The sequence below is a fragment of the Podarcis vaucheri genome (assembly GCF_965113315.1).
Source record: "Podarcis vaucheri genome assembly, chromosome: 15".
Taxonomy (NCBI): domain Eukaryota; kingdom Metazoa; phylum Chordata; class Lepidosauria; order Squamata; family Lacertidae; genus Podarcis; species Podarcis vaucheri.
This window is the reverse complement of record NC_138753.1, coordinates 25,942,422-25,961,007: the sequence shown is the minus strand read 5'-3', so window position 1 is coordinate 25,961,007 and position 18,586 is coordinate 25,942,422. Positions and strand designations below refer to the sequence as shown.

The 18,586-nt window shown below is 41.6% G+C and overlaps 1 protein-coding gene and 1 long non-coding RNA gene across 2 annotated transcripts in view; both read right to left on the bottom strand.

Moving 5' to 3' along the window:
- The window catches only part of SIK2 (salt inducible kinase 2), an 80,529-nt gene that overhangs the window by 48,680 nt on the left and 13,263 nt on the right, over positions 1–18,586 (bottom strand). The window contains 1 exon segment of the mRNA XM_082200940.1: positions 14,148–14,211. Coding sequence (XP_082057066.1) covers positions 14,148–14,211 — 64 coding nt within the window.
- On the bottom strand, positions 5,039–8,452 carry LOC309520360. Its single transcript, XR_014214234.1, has 2 exons — positions 5,924–8,452; positions 5,039–5,696 (listed from the first exon to the last, which is right to left on the bottom strand). It is a non-coding gene; the product is annotated as an uncharacterized lncRNA (long non-coding RNA).

Here is an 18,586-nt window from a genome sequence, read left to right as displayed (position 1 = left end):
ATCAGCTGGAGAAGCCAGGTCAAGTCAGGTCATTATTAGGCATGACATGAGCCTCTTGGTTCCAGCAGTTCCTGGCATGATTTGGCAGCCAGAGACGCAGGAGGAAGGAGCCGAGTTCCTCCCCTTGTGTCTATAGATGTCGGAGGAGGAAGCATATCTGCCAGCTCTCTCCCCCCACCCCTCCTGCCAAGCACAGAGACTCATTGGGGTGGTGCTGAACAGGAGGTGGCAAGAGCAGGGGGCAGAGCTGAACCAGCTGCCATGCTCAGGTGACATCAGAAGCACACACCCAGAGTGAGTGTGTATGCTTGCAAGTAGCAGACTCATAAGGCATAGCTGTCAACCTTCCCTTTTTTTGTGGGAAATTCCCTTATTCCAGCACTGTTTCCCGCTGCTATCCTGGATTGTTAGATATCCCGTAGACTGTCCCCGGGACAGGTGAGGCTGCTGATCCCTTATTTTCGAGGCTGCTGATCCCTTATTTTCAAATCTGAAAGTTGACAGCTATGCTCATAGGGCAGGAGAGTCCTGCATGCTGGGTGGGGAGTGTCAACTGTTAGGGTATCTTCATAGCTTCCATTCAGTTATGAAACTCTTGCCTTGCTCATGTACCTTGGAATCTTGATTTCTGGACCTTGTGCTTGATGCCGCAGAGCCTGTACAAATATATTTTCCTTACTTTCAACTGAAATATTTTTGCCTGCCTGGAATGTGTCTTTGCATTCTGATGATGCCTCCTGCTTGTCCGAATGGAGCAAAGAGAGGCACATGTTAACGTACTGTACAAAGGTAAATGTATATTAATTGCTGTGTCCACTTTTGCCCCTACTGGCATGGGGCTCCCAGAAGGGAATGCAGTCCTTGAGCTGAAAAGGTTTTCCATTGGTGTGCTACATGATTACATAGACAATGTTAAATGGCTGTCTTTTCCCACATGGAGCAGCCCACTCTTTGAGTTTGTCATCTTCCTCTACATGCTGCTGAACTGGCCAGGATGCAGGACCAGCACTTTCGCTGTAGTGTTAGAATCTCATATATATAAGCTAGGCATCAAATGACTCCTTAAACCAGGTCTACAGTCACCGAAACAAATTTCTAGTTTCCATTTTGGGGCCAGACGACTCTTTGGTTCCTGAAATTATTTCTGATTGTTCAGATAAAATATCAGGGATAGAATTCTACAGGATGTCTTGTTAGTGTGAAAACAGTCAACATCCAAGGATCCCAAGCATATGCCTCTATCCTGGCTCCAGGGCATCTTCATTTGGTCACAAGTTGCCAATAGCCAAGTGCAAAATGTGCCTGGCGCCTGGTCAAATTTTGTACACTGCCCACAGGTTGTGGAATTCTCTTCCACTAGGAGTCTAATTAGTCACCTTATTATTGGTATTCAGATAAGCATTTAAGATCTTTTTACTCCACTGCAATTCATTAGTTTCCCTTGTCTTTTATGTCATGACTCTGTCCTGCGAAATTCTGTTCCAGTTCTCATTTTATCCTTTATGTTTTATTATTGCAGACTGCTTTTATTGGCATTGTGAGCTGCCTTGTAGGTCTTTGGGCCAAAAGGCAGAGTTGAAATATTTTAAAAGGAAATAAATACTGGGGACACTAAAGAGCCAGATAAACAGGTTGATGTTTGACACTCCAACTTTACATCATGTTCCTGTATCAGAATTGTTCTGTTCTGGGCTATGGTTCCTGCCTAAAATCACCAATATACATTTATTTAGCATCTATAATGCATTAGATGCTACAGCAGAAACAGAAACATTAAAATACAGACAGGGACAAAGGCAGAACTATAGGTTAGGCTGTGATGAAGGCATAGCAAAGATTGATGCTAAAGGAGGTTGCAAGGCAATTAAAACCTAGCCTGACCATTTGCTTTAGGAAACCAAGCTTCCAAATGCTGTTGGTGCTTTTCGGCTTTCAGTAGTATATATAAAATTTCCAGCTGGGATAGAACTGTTGGGTGTTAACTTGTATTACAAGTACAATTGAACAGGATTCTAGACAGAAGCCAACTAGAAGGTGATGATGACAAGCAGCTACTGCTCACCACAGGCATTTTTACATACCAGCTGGACCTTGCTCTTAAGGAGATTTGGAAGAGCCGACTGCAAGATAATAATTTAAGCTGCAGCTTTTCTCCAAGGATGACGGCTTGCTTATTAGGGATATTGTAAGACCAAGTGAAAGAGCCGATTTACCAATATATGCAGGCGGGGAAGACATCTTAAGGGGGAAACACGAAGCAAACCTCTAGCAACCATGTTTAGTCATACACTTAACCTGCAGCCTTCTGATGGATGGTATGTAAGATTAAAAAAATAAAATAAACAAATTCAGTACAAAGAGGAAATACTGTACTTGATATGCACATTTTCCAACTTTACACTCGAAAATCAGCAACTGCACCTTCCTTTGGCCTGGCTTATTAGCACTCTTCCATTGTTTCTCAAGACAGACGGATGCCAACAACTTACAACAAGTGTTATGTACGAACCCTGCCCAGCAGCTTAACCATGGTTTGCTTACAGCCAACAAACCACAATCTGAAGCCATAGTATGTTGTTGAGGAGAATTAGCAAGGACAAATTTCCCCTATCTCTCTCCCAACATACAGGGCAACCAAAGCAGCTTCTGCGCAAAACAGGGCCTGATCAATTTTAACTATGGTTTGGCACTGTGTTTGAACCCAGTGCCCTGTGACCACTGATGACACTTAATAAACTACAAAGGCATGAAGCAATAGCAGCTAGAAAGTAAAGTCTGGAGAATCAAGCCACTGTTTGTTTGTTTGTGGTTAACGTGTGGTATGTAAATAAATGATGGCTTAAACAAACCATAACATCCTGTTATGTATAAACCAGCTAGTTGGTTTGTTACATCTAAACTTCTTTTCCCTAATATTTTATTCTGAGAAGCCTCAATGCTGCTGCTTTACACTTATATTACAGGCACATTTCACCTTCCTTATGTAGTTTTATTTAGGGTAATTCAGCAGAAACTAGAAATCTCCTTAGACCTTAGAGAGAACAATAGCTGGAACAAAGAGGCCTTTCACTTGGAAGCAAGACAGTTTCCTGTATCAGCAGCACGCTCCTATGTGGAGTAGTCAAACATGTGGAAAAATTTGGAATAAGCCAATACTGCAAAGCACATCAACTGATAAAATGTTTTTAAAATCATGGCCCAAGATTTTCAGGTGGGCCTCAGTGCTACTGCCTGTAGAATACCTCCTCATGTGCCTGCTCCATTTCCTGGTCATGACATAGCCTTCTGGCTGGGTCACCGCAAGCACCAAAAACTTGGTGGGGGAGGATAGTAGGGTAAGATGGAAGGAATTAGGAAGTGAATGATTGAATTTACTTTATTTGGTCACAGACCAGCATAAGCAAAACATCTAAATAAATAGTATGAATCTAAGCAAATAATTAAATAAATGAGAGCAAAAACCAACCATGAATTAGAACATATACATAGAATACTTGATTAAGCATAAATAATGGGTGAATAAAAACTAATAAGAAGAATTTTAAAAGACCAGTTAAAACAGCTATACAGAATCTGGGGACTGAATATGTGACTTGTGGGCTTTTGTCTTGTAGTAATAGGGAGATGTTGTGTTGTTCTGATCACCCTGGGAATCTATAAAGGATGGGCTGGATAAACCTGGCTCGAATGTCTATATAATACGGGCAATGAAGAAGGGCATGCTCCGTTGTTTCCTGCTGCCCAGAGCCACACGGGCATTTCCTCTCCTCATATGGTATCTTCCTATAACAGCCTTCTTGAATTGCTGAAGGGAGGGCCTGACAATGGGCCAAGGTGAAAGACCTTCGCTATTTTGGTATTTCAAGATTAGATATGTATGGCATTTGGGAAGTCAAGTATCTTCTAGTTCTAATTAGAACTTTTGGGGACCTGGAATTAGGAAGTGAGATAAAAGGATAATCATCACCTGGGAAGAAGAGGAAAGTTGTTTTTATCTATTTATCTATTTATTTTCTATACTGGTGGCTGCTAAGCTGTGGAACGCTCTCCCCACAAAGCTGTTTCTGGCACCTTCATTATACAGCTTTTGAAGAATGCTGAAGATGCAGCTCTTTACCCTGGCTTTTAATACTTGGGGTGTATGTTTTTGGTTGCATGTTGTTTTAAATTGTTTTTAATATTGCGTTTTAATGCTACAATCTGCCCTGGGACATTAGGGCAAAGGTGGGAAATACATACATACATAATACATACAGTGAGGGAAAAAGGTATTCTAATCTCAGCTTGTTACATACAGTGAAGATACTAAGTAGCCTGACATCTGGCTGGTTGATAGGGGATCAAATACTTAATTCACTCATTGTAATGCACATCAATCTCTGACTTTTGTCTTCTGGGATTCTGGGGGTTTTCCTGTTGTTATTCTGTCTCTCACAGCTGCAATAAAACTACCATTAAAATTATGGACTGGTCACTTCTTCGTCTGAGGGCAAATTGGCAAATTTAGCAGGGGATCAAATACTTTCCCCCCTCACTGTACATAAAATGGGAGGCTGACTTAGGAACCCCAGAACAAGATTCCCAGGTACTGAATGACACTCTGAAAGTCTGGGGATGTTTGGTGGTGGTATCCCTAAAACTGAAAAAAAACTGCAAGCTATGTTCTCTTACATAAATTTCTGGACCATGACGATACCAGTTTTCATTCTGATTATGTTAATGTGGAGTAGGAATGACATCTTTAAATGTTCAAGGCAGGCTGGTTTAACTCAATATATCTGATCTGATGTTTTTACTCTGATTACATTTATTCCTTTTTTTTTACTGTGTTACTGTATTTTATTCTTAGAAATAACTTCAGGTCACTCAGTTGTGGGAAGCAATAAAAGTAATTAGCACTATGATTAATGGATACAATAAGCAGTTAAATTGGACAGTTTCATAGTCGCAATTAACTTCTTTTCAGATAACTATGCACCTAAGAAATATCCCTATTTCAATGAAGCCTTGGTGGCAGCAGGACATGTTGCTTTACTAGTTCTTTATTTTTTAAAGTGCCCTGTGCACAGTCCAACTACAGACCACTTGTAAAAGCAAAGCTGAGGACAGAAATTCTCTGCTCTGAATCTTGGCCAAGAGCAACATGTTCCGCTGTCAACAGGGATTCACACTGTAAAATAAGTTTTAAGTCCATAGCAGCACAATCACAGCATTATTCACGACTCAATTCAATGTCTTATGAGACTGACATGCTTAGGATTTCTGACGGGGAATGAAGTTGACCATTCTGACCCTGAGGGCATTGTATAAAAACAGCATAACCATAGCAAACAAGTATTGGTTAAATTTCATTTGGAGTAATGGGGGAAACCACATAAATGGGACCTCATATATTCCTTGCCCATTTGCTTCATGTACACCCCTCTCATGGTTTCCTCATTTCTATGACCAAATAACCAAGCTATTGAATAATTATGGAATTTGCTGCCACAAAATATAGTGCTGGCCACCAGCTTGGAGAGCTTTAAAAGGGAATTAAACAAACCACAGAGAAGAAGCAGTCAAGGACTACTAGCCATGAGAGCTATGTTCTCTACTTCCACTGTCAGAGGCAACATGCCTTTGAATTAGCGTCCAAAATTAGCCAGGTGCATCTTGCACCTGGCTATTGACCACTTGCAACCAAGTGAAGATGCCTGGGCACTTGTATGGCACCTGACATCTCCACCATCTGGAGGTGAATGCCTGGAGATCATTGGATCTTGACTGTTTTTTTCACACTAATACCCCATCCTGTAGAATAGGTAAAGGGACCCCTGACCATTAGGTCCAGTCGTGACCGACTCTGGTGTTGCGACGCTCATCTCGCTTTATTGGCTGAGGGAGCCGGCGTACAGCTTCCAGGTCATGTGGCCAGCATGACAAAGCCACTTCTGGCAAACCAGAGCAGCGCACGGAAACGCCGTTTACCTTCCCGCTGAAGTGGTACCTATTGATCTACTTGCATTTTGACTTGCTTTCGAACTGCTAGGTTGGCAGGAGGAGGGACCAAGCAATGGGAGCTCACCCCGTCGCGGGGATTTGAACCGCCGACCTTCTGATTGGCAAGTCCTAGGCTCTGTGGTTTAACCCACAGCGTCACCCACGTCCGACATCCTGTAGAATACTATCAGTTATATTTTATGTGCATGATCAGAATGAATTTCAGGAACCAAAATGCTTTTCTGTGCAGCCTGAGCAGCAGCAGCGAACGACATTCTAGTTAACTATCGTGGCTTGTCTTCACTTACACCACCGCACTGCTGTGCTCACAGTTGTGAAGGATATTCTTACGTTATGAATGGTGTGTGTCATCATTAAGAAAAAGAGGTAGGAATAGGCCAATATATATGTGGACTGTCCCTAGATAATGTGACTTTTCTTTTTTCAGTTCTCAAAGTTCTTAAACCAGCTCAAGGTTGTCATCTGAACCAGCCAGGTGTTTAACTGATAATCAATCATACCCAGTCCATCATTTGAAAAAGAAGACTTAAGAGCCATCTTGCCCCAAAATGGCAAGTAGACTTTCCATTTTGGAAACTGTAACCTTGGTTTAAGGAGCCATTTGGTCCCTAACTTATATATCTGAGTTTCTAACACTGCTTTGAATACCAGTTGCTGAGGATCATATGCAGGAGAATGCTATAATGCCCTACTTGCAGGTTTCCCATTGGCATCTGTTTGGCAACTGTGAGAAAAGAATGCCTTTGGTCTGATTCATATCTTATGTTTAGCAGAAGGTGTATTTAGAATATGGCAATTTGTAGGTTTCTTCTCCCAAGTGAAATAGCCAAATACTGATGGAGAGATCTGATGATACATTACTGCAGAACAGACTCCTTATAATTATCAGATGACTGAAGGCTGGCAGCAAAGGAAGGGATTGAAATGATTTTTTAAAGTTTCAGGTAGAAGAGCTGGAGAGAGAGACATTGAGGTCAACTTAAGAAACAGAAGATGCTGTTGGAAAGACCCTTTGCAAATGTACAAATATTATTGACTATACAAATGTCTAAGTGTCCAGGTGAAATGGCAAACGCCAGAAAGCTAAGCAGCAGTTTTGAGTACTGTACTTAATACATGACATGAAGTAGGGCTCCATTTCAATGGTTATATGGCAAATTTATTTTCTTTTAAATCACCCAATTAAATACATGGCAAAAAACAAGGAAGTCTTTTGCCTGCAAAAGGCAATTTCATTTTTATTTGCTGTCTTGTTATCAACACCAGTTTTCCTTTTTGGCTCTTACACAAAGTTTTGGTAGACATTTGACTGACCAACACCCAGGGCACTGACAAGCACAGCTCAACGATAAAGTTTTAGAGAAAATACAGACAGACTAAAACAGACTTTAAAAAAACCAAACTGCTGCAAGTTCAGCTTAAAAGCCAAGCCACTAAACAAACAAGATGGCATCATCAGCCAGCCACCTCCTCCTCTGTTCTCCAATCATTGGAGGTCTCATTACCACAAGCCAGTGAACTTTATTCTAGCTCCTCTTCTTGGCAACCAACGAGCTCCCTTTCTACCAAGCTAGGCCCTTCCTCACCCTTGACAACTTGAATCACCACCAAGTGCCTACAAATTATAATAGTGACAGTAAGTTAACAATGATTTTATCTCCTTATTGCTGCAGTGTCACTTTGCCCTTTCTAAAATGTCTAACGTAGATCAGCAAGGAAATAGTTCTAGACATGAAGCCAAATTTGAGTCACGATTTCTGGAATGAATTCTGATTCTATCCAGTTCCTGGATGATGTAACTACATTCTTGATCTGCAGGAGGTACATAAAGAATAACTTATTCTTAAAAAGATGAACAGCTTTTTGTTAGTCACCTCCACTGCATCCAGTTCTTTGCCTAATGAAAAAATAAACCCTACCAACAGTTTTTTAATTAAAAAAATTACACTGGTGTGTGTGTGTGTGTGTGTGTGTGTGTGTGTAGGGGTGTATTTAATTTGATATGATACAACTGCCAGCATATACAGCTTATTAAGCCATTCCTTGGATACGGTATTGAAAGTGAGCTTTTTCATAGATTTTTAAAGGCAAGTTTTTAATCAAAAAGGTTCAAGTTTGTTACCTTATTCAAGAGCGTTTATTTCAGTGTACTTCATAAAGATACCATTCCAACACCTCCATGGTTGAAACATTGGGGGGTAAAATGAAAACACAAAGGCATTATCTCCCTTCACACTGATGGCCTTGCCCCTTTCTACTTGTATACATGCAGCTGGCTAAGAACATTCACACAATGTTCAGCAATTATAGAAATACAATATTATTGGTAAATGTAAAGTCACCCCTGCCCGTTAAGTTCAGCCGCGGACGACTCTGGGGTTGCGCACGCATCTCGCTCTATAGGCTGAGGGAGCCAACATTTGTCTGCAGACAGCTTCCGGGTCATGTGCCCAGCATGACTAAGCTGCTTTTGGCGAACCAGAGCAGCGCACGGAAATGACGTTTACCTTCCCGCTGAAGTGGTACCTATTTATCTACTTGCACCTGACGTGCTTTTGAACTGCTAGGTGGGCAGGAGCTGGGACTGAACAACGGGAGCTCACCCCGTTGCGGGGATTAGAACTGCAAACCTTCCAATCGACAAGCCCTAGGCTCTGTGGTTTAGACCACAGAGCCATCCGCGTCCCCATATTATTGGTACTTAACCTCATTAAATATAATTACCACTGTGTTACAGAAGAGATGAGGAACCACTGGCCCACAGAGACTCCAGACTTGGTCCAGAACGTCCCCTCCTTGCCCCACCACCAACCAAACCCAACAGGAGGGTTTCTTGAAACCTGTATTTGGTGTGAAATACATTTGATGGGCTGCAGTCGGGGAGGGAAAGGTTGGCCTATGACTTCTATACTGAAAATGCACCCACATTACAATGAGACTTGGAGGGGGGATGAACTTCCAACCATAATTGTGGTGGTGGGAAGTTGTACACCTAGTAAATGGAAGTTTGGGTGAGGAAAAAAATGAATGGGGGCGCAGGCTTTGTGGATGTGTGAGTTAGCCCTGCCCACTACCAGTTCTGGCCCTGCCCACTTTAGCAACACCACTTTGGGGTCCACCCCCATCGGCACGCTCCCCCTAGAAGGCTGGCTGCAAGGGAATGCAGCCTTTGAGTGAAAAAGGTTCCGCACCCTTGAATTACAGGAAATCTCATTTACACTACACAGATATAATCTAACTACCACCACTGCAGAAAGAGAAACTGATCAAAAATAAAAGAACATGAGCTTTGTCCTTGCAAACTGGAATTTCCTCCCATGGGATTTTCTGCTAAGCACTGAAGATACAGTATGCAAAGAAGGGACAGCAGGGACTTGCTCACATTTCATACTTCAGGGCACAGAAAACAAGGAGTACTACACATCAGGCTACCTTCCTCGTAGTGAGCCAGAACCAAGGAATTCTGCCTTCCATACTATGCCAGAGGAGCATGTGATATATACTTAACACAAGTATGCACAGTAAGATTTGACCTTTAAAGAAGGAGTGGGGAATCTTTGGCCCTCTATACATTGTTGGATTCCAACTCCCATCAGCCCCAGCCAGCACTGCCAATGGTCAGGGATAGAATCTAGAGGGCCACACTGCCATATTGGAGGATATTTAAGGAGTACAATACCACAACACACAACATCCTCAAAACCAGCAACGGACTCCTGGAGTTTACCCCATCCTGCTGTGGAGGTATGAAAGGTATAACTGAAATTCTCCCAATTTAGGCTACGCAGAAACTGGTGTGAACGATTTACAGTGGTACCTCTGGTTACAAACTTAATTAGTTCCGGAGGTCCATTCTGAACCTGAAACCGTTCTTAACCTGAGGTACCACTTTAGCTAATGGGGCCTCCCGCTGCACGATTTCTGTTCTCATCCTGAGGTAAAGTTCTTAACCCGAGGTACTACTTCTGGGTTAGCGGAGTCTGTAACCCAAAGTGTTTGTAACTCAAGGTGTTTGTAACCTGAGGTACCACTGTACATGGTTACATCTAGCAGGGAGAACATTATGACAACAGACTATAAATAAAATTGCCACATATCATTGTGCTTTCCCAGAAGAGCTCTCATTTATTTCCTTATTGTATTTTATCTCTGCTTCTTGTATTTTATCTCTACTTGCATAGAACTCAGGGTGGCATACATGGGTTTCCCCACAACCACCATTTTAATCCCAACAATCCTGGGAGATGGCAACTGGCCCAAGATTACCCAGTGACCTTCATGTCTGTGTGAGGACTTGGAATTAGTGTCTCCCGGATCTTCATCCAACATTCTAGCACCTATACACCACACTGGCTCTAGTAAACCAAAAATGCTGCTCTGAAATTGAAGCTACCCAGAACAGTCCATCTGCAGCAATTTTTAACGCACAATTATTCATTATTCAAACCATGTGCTTGGAAGCATTATACTGTAACGCATGCCTGAGATACATGGTATATGAGGAAGTTTCATTTAGCTGTATCATCCATCATCTGCCATATTTTTGCCCAAACCAAATGGAAGTCTGGAAGGCACCCAAAGGGTTATCCTATCCTGCCACCACACACGAAGGTGGATTAAGTAGATTAAAGCCAGCTCAAAACAATGCTTCAACATCTTTCTCCAAAGAGCTTCCATAACTTTCTTGTACAACTAGTGCTCCATTTAAGCCTATACTGCTGCAATAAAAATCCAGCAAAATAATACAGTATTCCTGAACGTATGCAGTGCTTTTCTCTTACCACTAACAACAATCTGCCCTCATACATCTGGAATAAGGCAATGATGGGAAAGTGTTTCTAGGTCAGATAGGCAGGATTCACATAGAGACGTAATCATCATTTTAGAAATTAAATAAGCACCTTAGAAATTAAAGAAGCATGGCTTCAAATTCACCTAGTCTCTTCTAAGACCACCAATGCCAGAACATTTGGTTTCCAGAGAACTTGTTTTTAAGTTTAAATCAGTACTGAATAATGACCAGAGTTTTCTGAGTTTCAGTTGGTGATAACAGAGACCCTGACTCAAATGTGTGCTCACAACAGAACATCTCACAGGTTTTTGTTTTATCAGGTTTTAAAGAAGCCCACAAAAACTTGCAAACAGCAACAGAAAATAAACCATGGAGCAAAGAGACAGCCATCTTGTGACAGAGGTTGAGCAATCTTATTCAGCACCAATCCTGAAAATTCACATGGACCATGTTTTCTACCATGATGTAAGTCATCAATGACCACAACTTACTTACTAGAACATGAGCTCTGATTCTTTGGTGGAACTATTTCTGGCCCACTGCTCCCTAGGAGGAGATCCTGTCACTAAGACATGGATAGGCTTCAATAACTAAGCTTGCTATACATGCAAGATCAAGTGTGGGGACTATACGACTATCTGCATGCTGGATGCAGTTGTGGGTAGGTGTTCAGAGCAATAAGCTCCTGGCCCACAGGGAATGATTTTGTTCCCTTGAGGCCATGGTGGTTGACCTTAAGAAGCTGAGAAAGCCAGAGGTTAGTAGCTAAGGCCTTCAGGGTTGTGATACCTGCACCCGGTTCGCAAGGCGAAAGCTTCTCTGCTGTTACCGCGAATAATGGTCTCTGGGAGGAAGATGTCACTCTCAGGAAATAATCCCGGGGTTTGGGGGATAGTCTAAGCAGCTATCCTCTCACACTGATGATAACCTTCTTATTAGTGGGTGATTTGAACATTAGGGACATAATTAGATAAGCAATGGAGGTCAATGCATAGTGACTTGCCTGGCTGGTGTGAAGGCTGCATATGTTATGAGTTGTTTTGATGGCCTGTTAGATGGTTCTGGGGAGGAGTCAGTGCTTATGGTGCCTCTTGGCACCAGTGATGTGGGGAACTGTAATCATGCTGTCCTGGTGTTTAGAAAACAAATCTAGGTTACTAGATAGGAGGTTGAAAGCCAGGAGCTTCAAGGCAGCTTTCTCAGAAGAACTAACTGTTCCATGCAGAGAGCAAGATAGACAGACATAGTGGTGCAATCTCAATTTATGGATGGGATGGTGGTGTTAGGAAAAGGTTATTGATTTGTTAAAAATGTAAAGGGACCCCTGACCATTAGGTCCAGTCGTGGCCGACTCTGGGGTTGCGGTGCTCATCTCGCTTTATTGGCTGAGGGAGCCATTGTACAGCTTCTGGGTCATGTGGCCAGCATGACTAAGCCGCTTCTGGCACGGAAACACCATTTACCTTCCCGCCAGAGCGGTACCGATTTATTTAATTGCACTTTGAGGTGCTTTCAAACTGCTAGGTTGGTAGGAGCTGGGACCGAGCAATGGGAGCTCACCCCGTCATGGGGATTCGAACCGCCGACCTTCTGATTGGCAAATCCTAGGCTCTGTGGTTTGGCCCACAGCGCCACCCGCGTCCCTTAGGTGCTGGGAAATGTTTGGGAATGAGTTTGGCTTGTACAAAATGGATGGACTCCACTTGAACCAGAATGGAACCAGACTGTTGGTGCTTTAAATTGAAAAGGTGGCAGAGCATCTTTTAAACTGATTGCTAGGGGAGAGCCAACAGCAGCTGAGGAGCATCCAGTTCAGAACAAATTATCCTCCAGGGATGAAGGTGAAAATGTTCATGATTGCTCAAAGGAGAGAGAAGAACTAGGCATTTCAAGTGCAAGGGTACACGATAGCAATTCAAAGATCCCAAAGGACCATAGGGTAAACACAATGCCAAAGCCAAGACTGGCCAGCTGAAGTACTTGGTACTAAGAAAGAGCACGGATATAGGGGGTATTAATGGAAATTTGGTGACATAAGAAAGAACTAGTGGGACACAGTTATCTCTGGATACAAACTCTACAGAAAGAATAGGGAAGGGCACACTGGGGGTAGTGTCATTGTACATTAAAGAAAATATTGTCAATGTAGAAACTTCAAAAGGGGCAGATTCCGCAGAATCACTGTGTATGGTGATACTGGGACCCAACAGTAATTAAGTACTGGGAATGTACAATCGCCTCCCTGACTAAAATGCAGAATAAAATCAATGAAGTATCCAAAGGAAAGGTAACAAAAAGCTATTGATTCCCCAGAGATGTCAACAGGTTCTTTATCCCAATATACCAGGTTCCTGAACTCTGCTCCTGGACCAAAATTATGTATCATTATTCAAAAAAAGCCTTGGGGTACTGTTGGAAGCAGGTAGGGGAAAGAAGAGGACTTATTTTTACACCACTGTTCTCCCAGCACCTCCAGAAACTTATTCCACCAAGAGTTCTGGGAGCCAGGGGCCAATGATAACATCTGTGCAGGAAACCAGAAGCCCTTGCCCTCTTTGGACACTAACATAGTGTTATTCAGGCCTGGTGCTTGGCAACAACCTTCTAAGGTATGGGGCTATTTTCTTCCCTATGGAAACCCTTCCTCATCTCCAGCAGGTTCCTCCACAGGTTCGGAAAGTCAGGAGCTGCTGATGGAACAGGACAAATGAAATTGTTGCCCTATTTTCTTATGGAAACTGCTCTGAATTTGTTGTTGTTGAAAAGTGGTTGATTCAAATACTTATATGCAATACATATTCAGGACAATTTATTTTCAAAGCTACCACTTTCACTTATGGATGTTAAGTTGCCATCTTGAGAATAGCCCTGTCTCTAAAAGCTCCACAGCATTTCCCTGACAAGCTGCATGGCAATCCTGCCACTACACAGTGTCTTACAAATTTATCAAAAGCACAGGTCAGTTTGTACAAATGGGGAACTTCTATTTATTCAGTGGCAAGGCTAAATGATAAGAACTCCATATAAGAACAATAATAGATAAGTGGAAAGACAAGAAAACCAGTTTTCTGATTGGAAATATACTAATATTTTAACAACTTTCAACTGCCAAGAGTCAACACTATTGTGAAATGACAAACTGGCCTACAACACATTTTATTTGCTAACCTACTGAGCAAGACGTAATGCTCATGAATTAGTTTTATATGAAAACCTCCTTTAAAAGAGAAGTGAGTGCAGTAAAAAGTTGATCTAAAGCTTCTATTTTTAGAATGAAAACAATCCTCCCACAACTCACAGTATTTAGCTGCTGAAATAAACTATCAAGCTATTTTTAAGCGAAAAGACTTACCAAAAATTTCTCCATTTTTGGCATATTCTGTCACAAGGTACAACATGCTTTTGGTCTCCATTACCTATTGATGGAAAAATCACACATTAGTTTAATAGGTGAAAAGAATTTTAAAAACAAAACCCTAGAAATTTCTCAGTAACACCCCTGTCTCACAAAACACATCACAGGTGGCCTTTAAAAGCCTAATATTCTCATGCTACAAATATTCTAATTTAAAAGTATGATTAAGCAGCTCCTTAAATTAGTGCCTAGACAGAGTTTTTGTTTCTTGGCCATGAAGTTCGTTAAGAGGATGTTGAGATTTCCCAGGACCAATTTTAAGACTTAGTCTAAAGGCAGCAGGACTTCAGCCAATACACCCAAGCAATTGCTTTGCTCAACTCCTAAATTACCAGGAGACTAGATAGCATCTGGGGTCTTAGCATGGGTGTTCATGATGCTCTAAGGTAAGTAACAGATACTGTGGGAGGGAAAAAGAGAAAAAACCACCACAATGCAATGTGTTCTTAATCTTGGAGACAGGGTCTCAAGAGTTTGATGAATCATGAGAATCCACTTATACAATATCAGAATCATTGTTATTCAGGCCTTCTCTCTGGGAAGGTCAAGTTGAGTAAGTACTCTTATAAAACAGCAACATGAATGTAAATCAAAAGCTATATCTAATAAATGGGACCTTATTAACAATGAACAGTAGTGTACACGCATCCCCTAGTAATGGGAATGCTCTTGTCTGACAGCCATGTTCTCCTCCTTGGTATTATACGACAGTCAATGTGGTGCTTCACCAGATGCTAATGGACAATTCCCACCGGCCCCATCCAGTATGGCCAATGGTGAAGGATAATGGGAGTTGTCATTCAACAGCATCTGGAGGACATCTCATTGACTACCCTTGCTATATGAGTATGATGTGAATGCACATGAGATCGCTGCCCTGCTGAAGCTAAGCAGGTCTGCAAGGCAGGTCTGGGTCAAATCAGCACCTGCATAGTGGCCACCTGGGAACCACACGTACACCATCTTGGGTTCCATGACAAAGGACATTAACATAAGAAAGCAAAACCAAATAAATGATTGGAAGTTCAAATGGTGCATTCTACTCTTCATTCATTCATTCACACACGGCATGCTAAGTCTTCCTTGTGCATTTTTTCCTACTTAAGTTTATTTATTTTAATTTTAACTATTTTTGTTAAGGAACTCAAATATCTTTACATACATATCCAAGGTATGTTGGCCCCGATTATCCTCTCATTACATTGTCGTCTTTTTCCTGGACACTTTCTTTTAAGCCTTGCTTTGTCACACAAGACAAAACACAAAGTGAGCCTCAAAGTTCTCACCGAATAGGTTATCTGGCTGGTAACTTTTTTAACAGCTCATAGAATGAGATTGCAGAATAAACTCTCCTTAAACTCTGAAGTGCTGATCAGGATTTTTCAGTCTTGAAACTAAGATTCCTTTTAAAATTGGTTATTTTACAATACATATTCTTAGGAATCCACATAAACCTAAGCAAAAAGCTAGTCTACTAGCTCTGATGCTACAATAGATTTTAGCTTTTTGTATTTTCAGTTAATACATCCTCTCTACTCTTTTATGAAGCTTCTTTTACCAGGACCCTAACTGAATACAAAAAAATGTGATGTTGGCACCTAGGAACGCAAACTATTTTTCAGCTCTGTGCAGGGCTAATGCTGTGGAATTGTATCATCTCCTGAGAATTTCAAATACTTTTTCCAAATCTGGCCTCTGCCTCTGCTCAATCTAATACAGATTGCAAACCATCATGACAGAGAGTGCACTGCTGGCACTAAATGAATGTTAAGTTCATTTAATGTTAAAATATCCAATGGGCTTACCAATAAAAGGCAAGATAGAAATGCTTTTAATAATTGTAATAAATTGTATTAGTGAATTACCAGAAGTCATAACATTATTTTGTACCACCATCAACAAAACATGACCAGAATTTAATCTGGATTCCGTAATCAAGTTTCATGTCCTGCCCAAAGTGAACAGTTTTGGTATCAGAATTCAGGTGGCAACCTTTTCTATTGCCAAGGTAACTGTGTAACCACCCTCTGGTAAGGGTGACAAGCAGTCAGTCACGCCCCCAAATCTGAAGCTGTAGAGGTGGGTAGGGATAATCCCAATGCTTAAGCAGCTATCTCTGCCCTCTCCCCAGTTCCAAGACTGGGAGGGTTTGGTTGCTGGAGGAGAGATACTTCAAAGAAGTCAAGGTAGCAAGCTCCCCACCCTTCTTGCAGGAAGGTTTCTTGGCTGCTTGGAGGTAAGGTTATACCTGAAAGCTCCCCAGTGGCCTTTCTCAGGAGAAAAGTGGTGCCCAAGCTGCTAAGCTTCCCCACTAACTTAGCTCCTGCTGGTCTCTCTTGCAGGTTTTCTTGGGCAGTGCTAGGGGATGCACCAGATGCCTCCATCCAACAGAGGGGCAGGTCAGTATGTTTTCTGCCTTCCTTTCCTGCAGAAAAGGCTAACGGGGGCTACCTTGGAGGGAAATGATTCACAGGCAGATAGAAATAAAAAGGGAACCCAAAGCGGTAGGATCTATCTGCTATGGTGTCCAAAGCAAATGGAAAAGGTCACATTAACCTTGCCATTAACCTAGCCTACTCTCCCTTCCCTCTTTTAAATATGAAATCATTATATAAGCATATAATGGGAATGAGTGTGATACCCTCTCATTATTGCTCAATGTGAGATTAGTCACCATATATTTCTTGTTTGCATGCACATTTGGCTCCTAGCTGACCTGTGAGCAGTAACGTCTACCTGCAATCCCAACATGCATAGGAGTTTTAAAAGGAGGTTGCTTATTAATAAAAACTGCAAATTCTTGAAAAGTGGAGATTGTTTTGGGGTGGGGAAATATGAGTGGTGGTAACTAGCCACTTTTACATCAAGATTGCAGACTGCAAGACAGTTATTATATTCTTTTGACTACTGGAACAACTCTCCTTTGTGCACTCCAGGTTAATTTTTTTAAAAAACAGCCCAAAGTAACATGTTTGTTTCATACTATTAGAATTGTATCCCTTGAATTATAGGTTGCTGTCAAGATTAAGACTTGATTTAATAAAGCTGAACCACTAGACTATTTCTGATGGTAAAATTAAAACTAACAAGACAGACCTCATTAAATCAAATCTTCCCTCTTAAACAGCAGGAAGATTCCTATTTTGCTTGAGGCATCAACACTTAATGGGAACAATCCATTAATGTCACTGGGACACAGAGCATACAAGATGGCTCAGAACTAAAACTCCTGTTTAAATTTACATTGGATACAATCTACTGGCATTTTATTCCACGCAGATGTGTTCTGGAATAAGTTCTGTTCAATTCATTAGGCATAGTTCGGGAAGCATTCTTGAACTGTATCCTTTATCCACATATTCAGCATCTATATTTGATTATGCGTTTACTGTATTGCAGGGACAGCCAGCAAGGTTCCCTCCCAAATATCATTGGACTCCATAAGTCCCAGCCAGCATGGCTAATGGCTAGTGATGATGGGAATTTAAGACCAACAGCACTACATTGGCTACCCCTGCTCTATTATGATGTTTCAGCTCATGTAAGGCACCAAATGCAAAATAGAACAGCAAAACCTGAATGCCCATTCTCAGCTTCAGCTTAATATTTTGTTTCACATTTCAAACAGCTACCTACTCAAAATAAAAGCTAAGTTCACCAAACAAACAAACAAACAACACTGCTTTAACTTTGATATAGAGATGAATGCTTGATCACATAATAATTTGGACCGATTCCTGCATGTGCCCTGCCATCAGGCACGTGAGGTTTAATAGGGGGGATGCGGCCTTTGAAAAGCTTTGATGGAGACTTAATTTATGCTTAACTTGTGCTTACAATGAAAATCTTGCCTGTGACACTGAATTGGGTGTGTGTGTGTGTGTGTGTGTGTGTGTGCAAAGAATAACAAACAGTTTAGGGCATGTAAACATTTTAAGCAAATTTAATGGCTCCCCATAAGGAAGCTGAGAACTAGGGAAGCCTACAAAATAGTTCTCAGAACCTTGACAAACAACACCTCCTGGAAACTTTGGGGGAAGCAATGACATTGAAAACAAATCTATACTAGTCACATCTGTAGCATAAATGGGCCCTTGGGTTCAGATTTAAGCATTAGCAACCCAAACACTCTAGCAGCATCAGGCTAACACATTAAAACAAAGTGATGGAGTCATGCCTGAAAGAATGATTTCCCACCTTCACACAATCAAGGTTTAGAGCAAATCAAGTACCATAATGGGGGAAAGAAAATCAGGTTAAACCAAGCAGATTTCTAAAAAAAGTTCTCCAGTTAAAACACACACTAGCAAAATCCACATCCAAAGCTTTAGCTCAGTTTTAGACAGTTCTCTTTTCCACTCTAGGAAATTTATTTT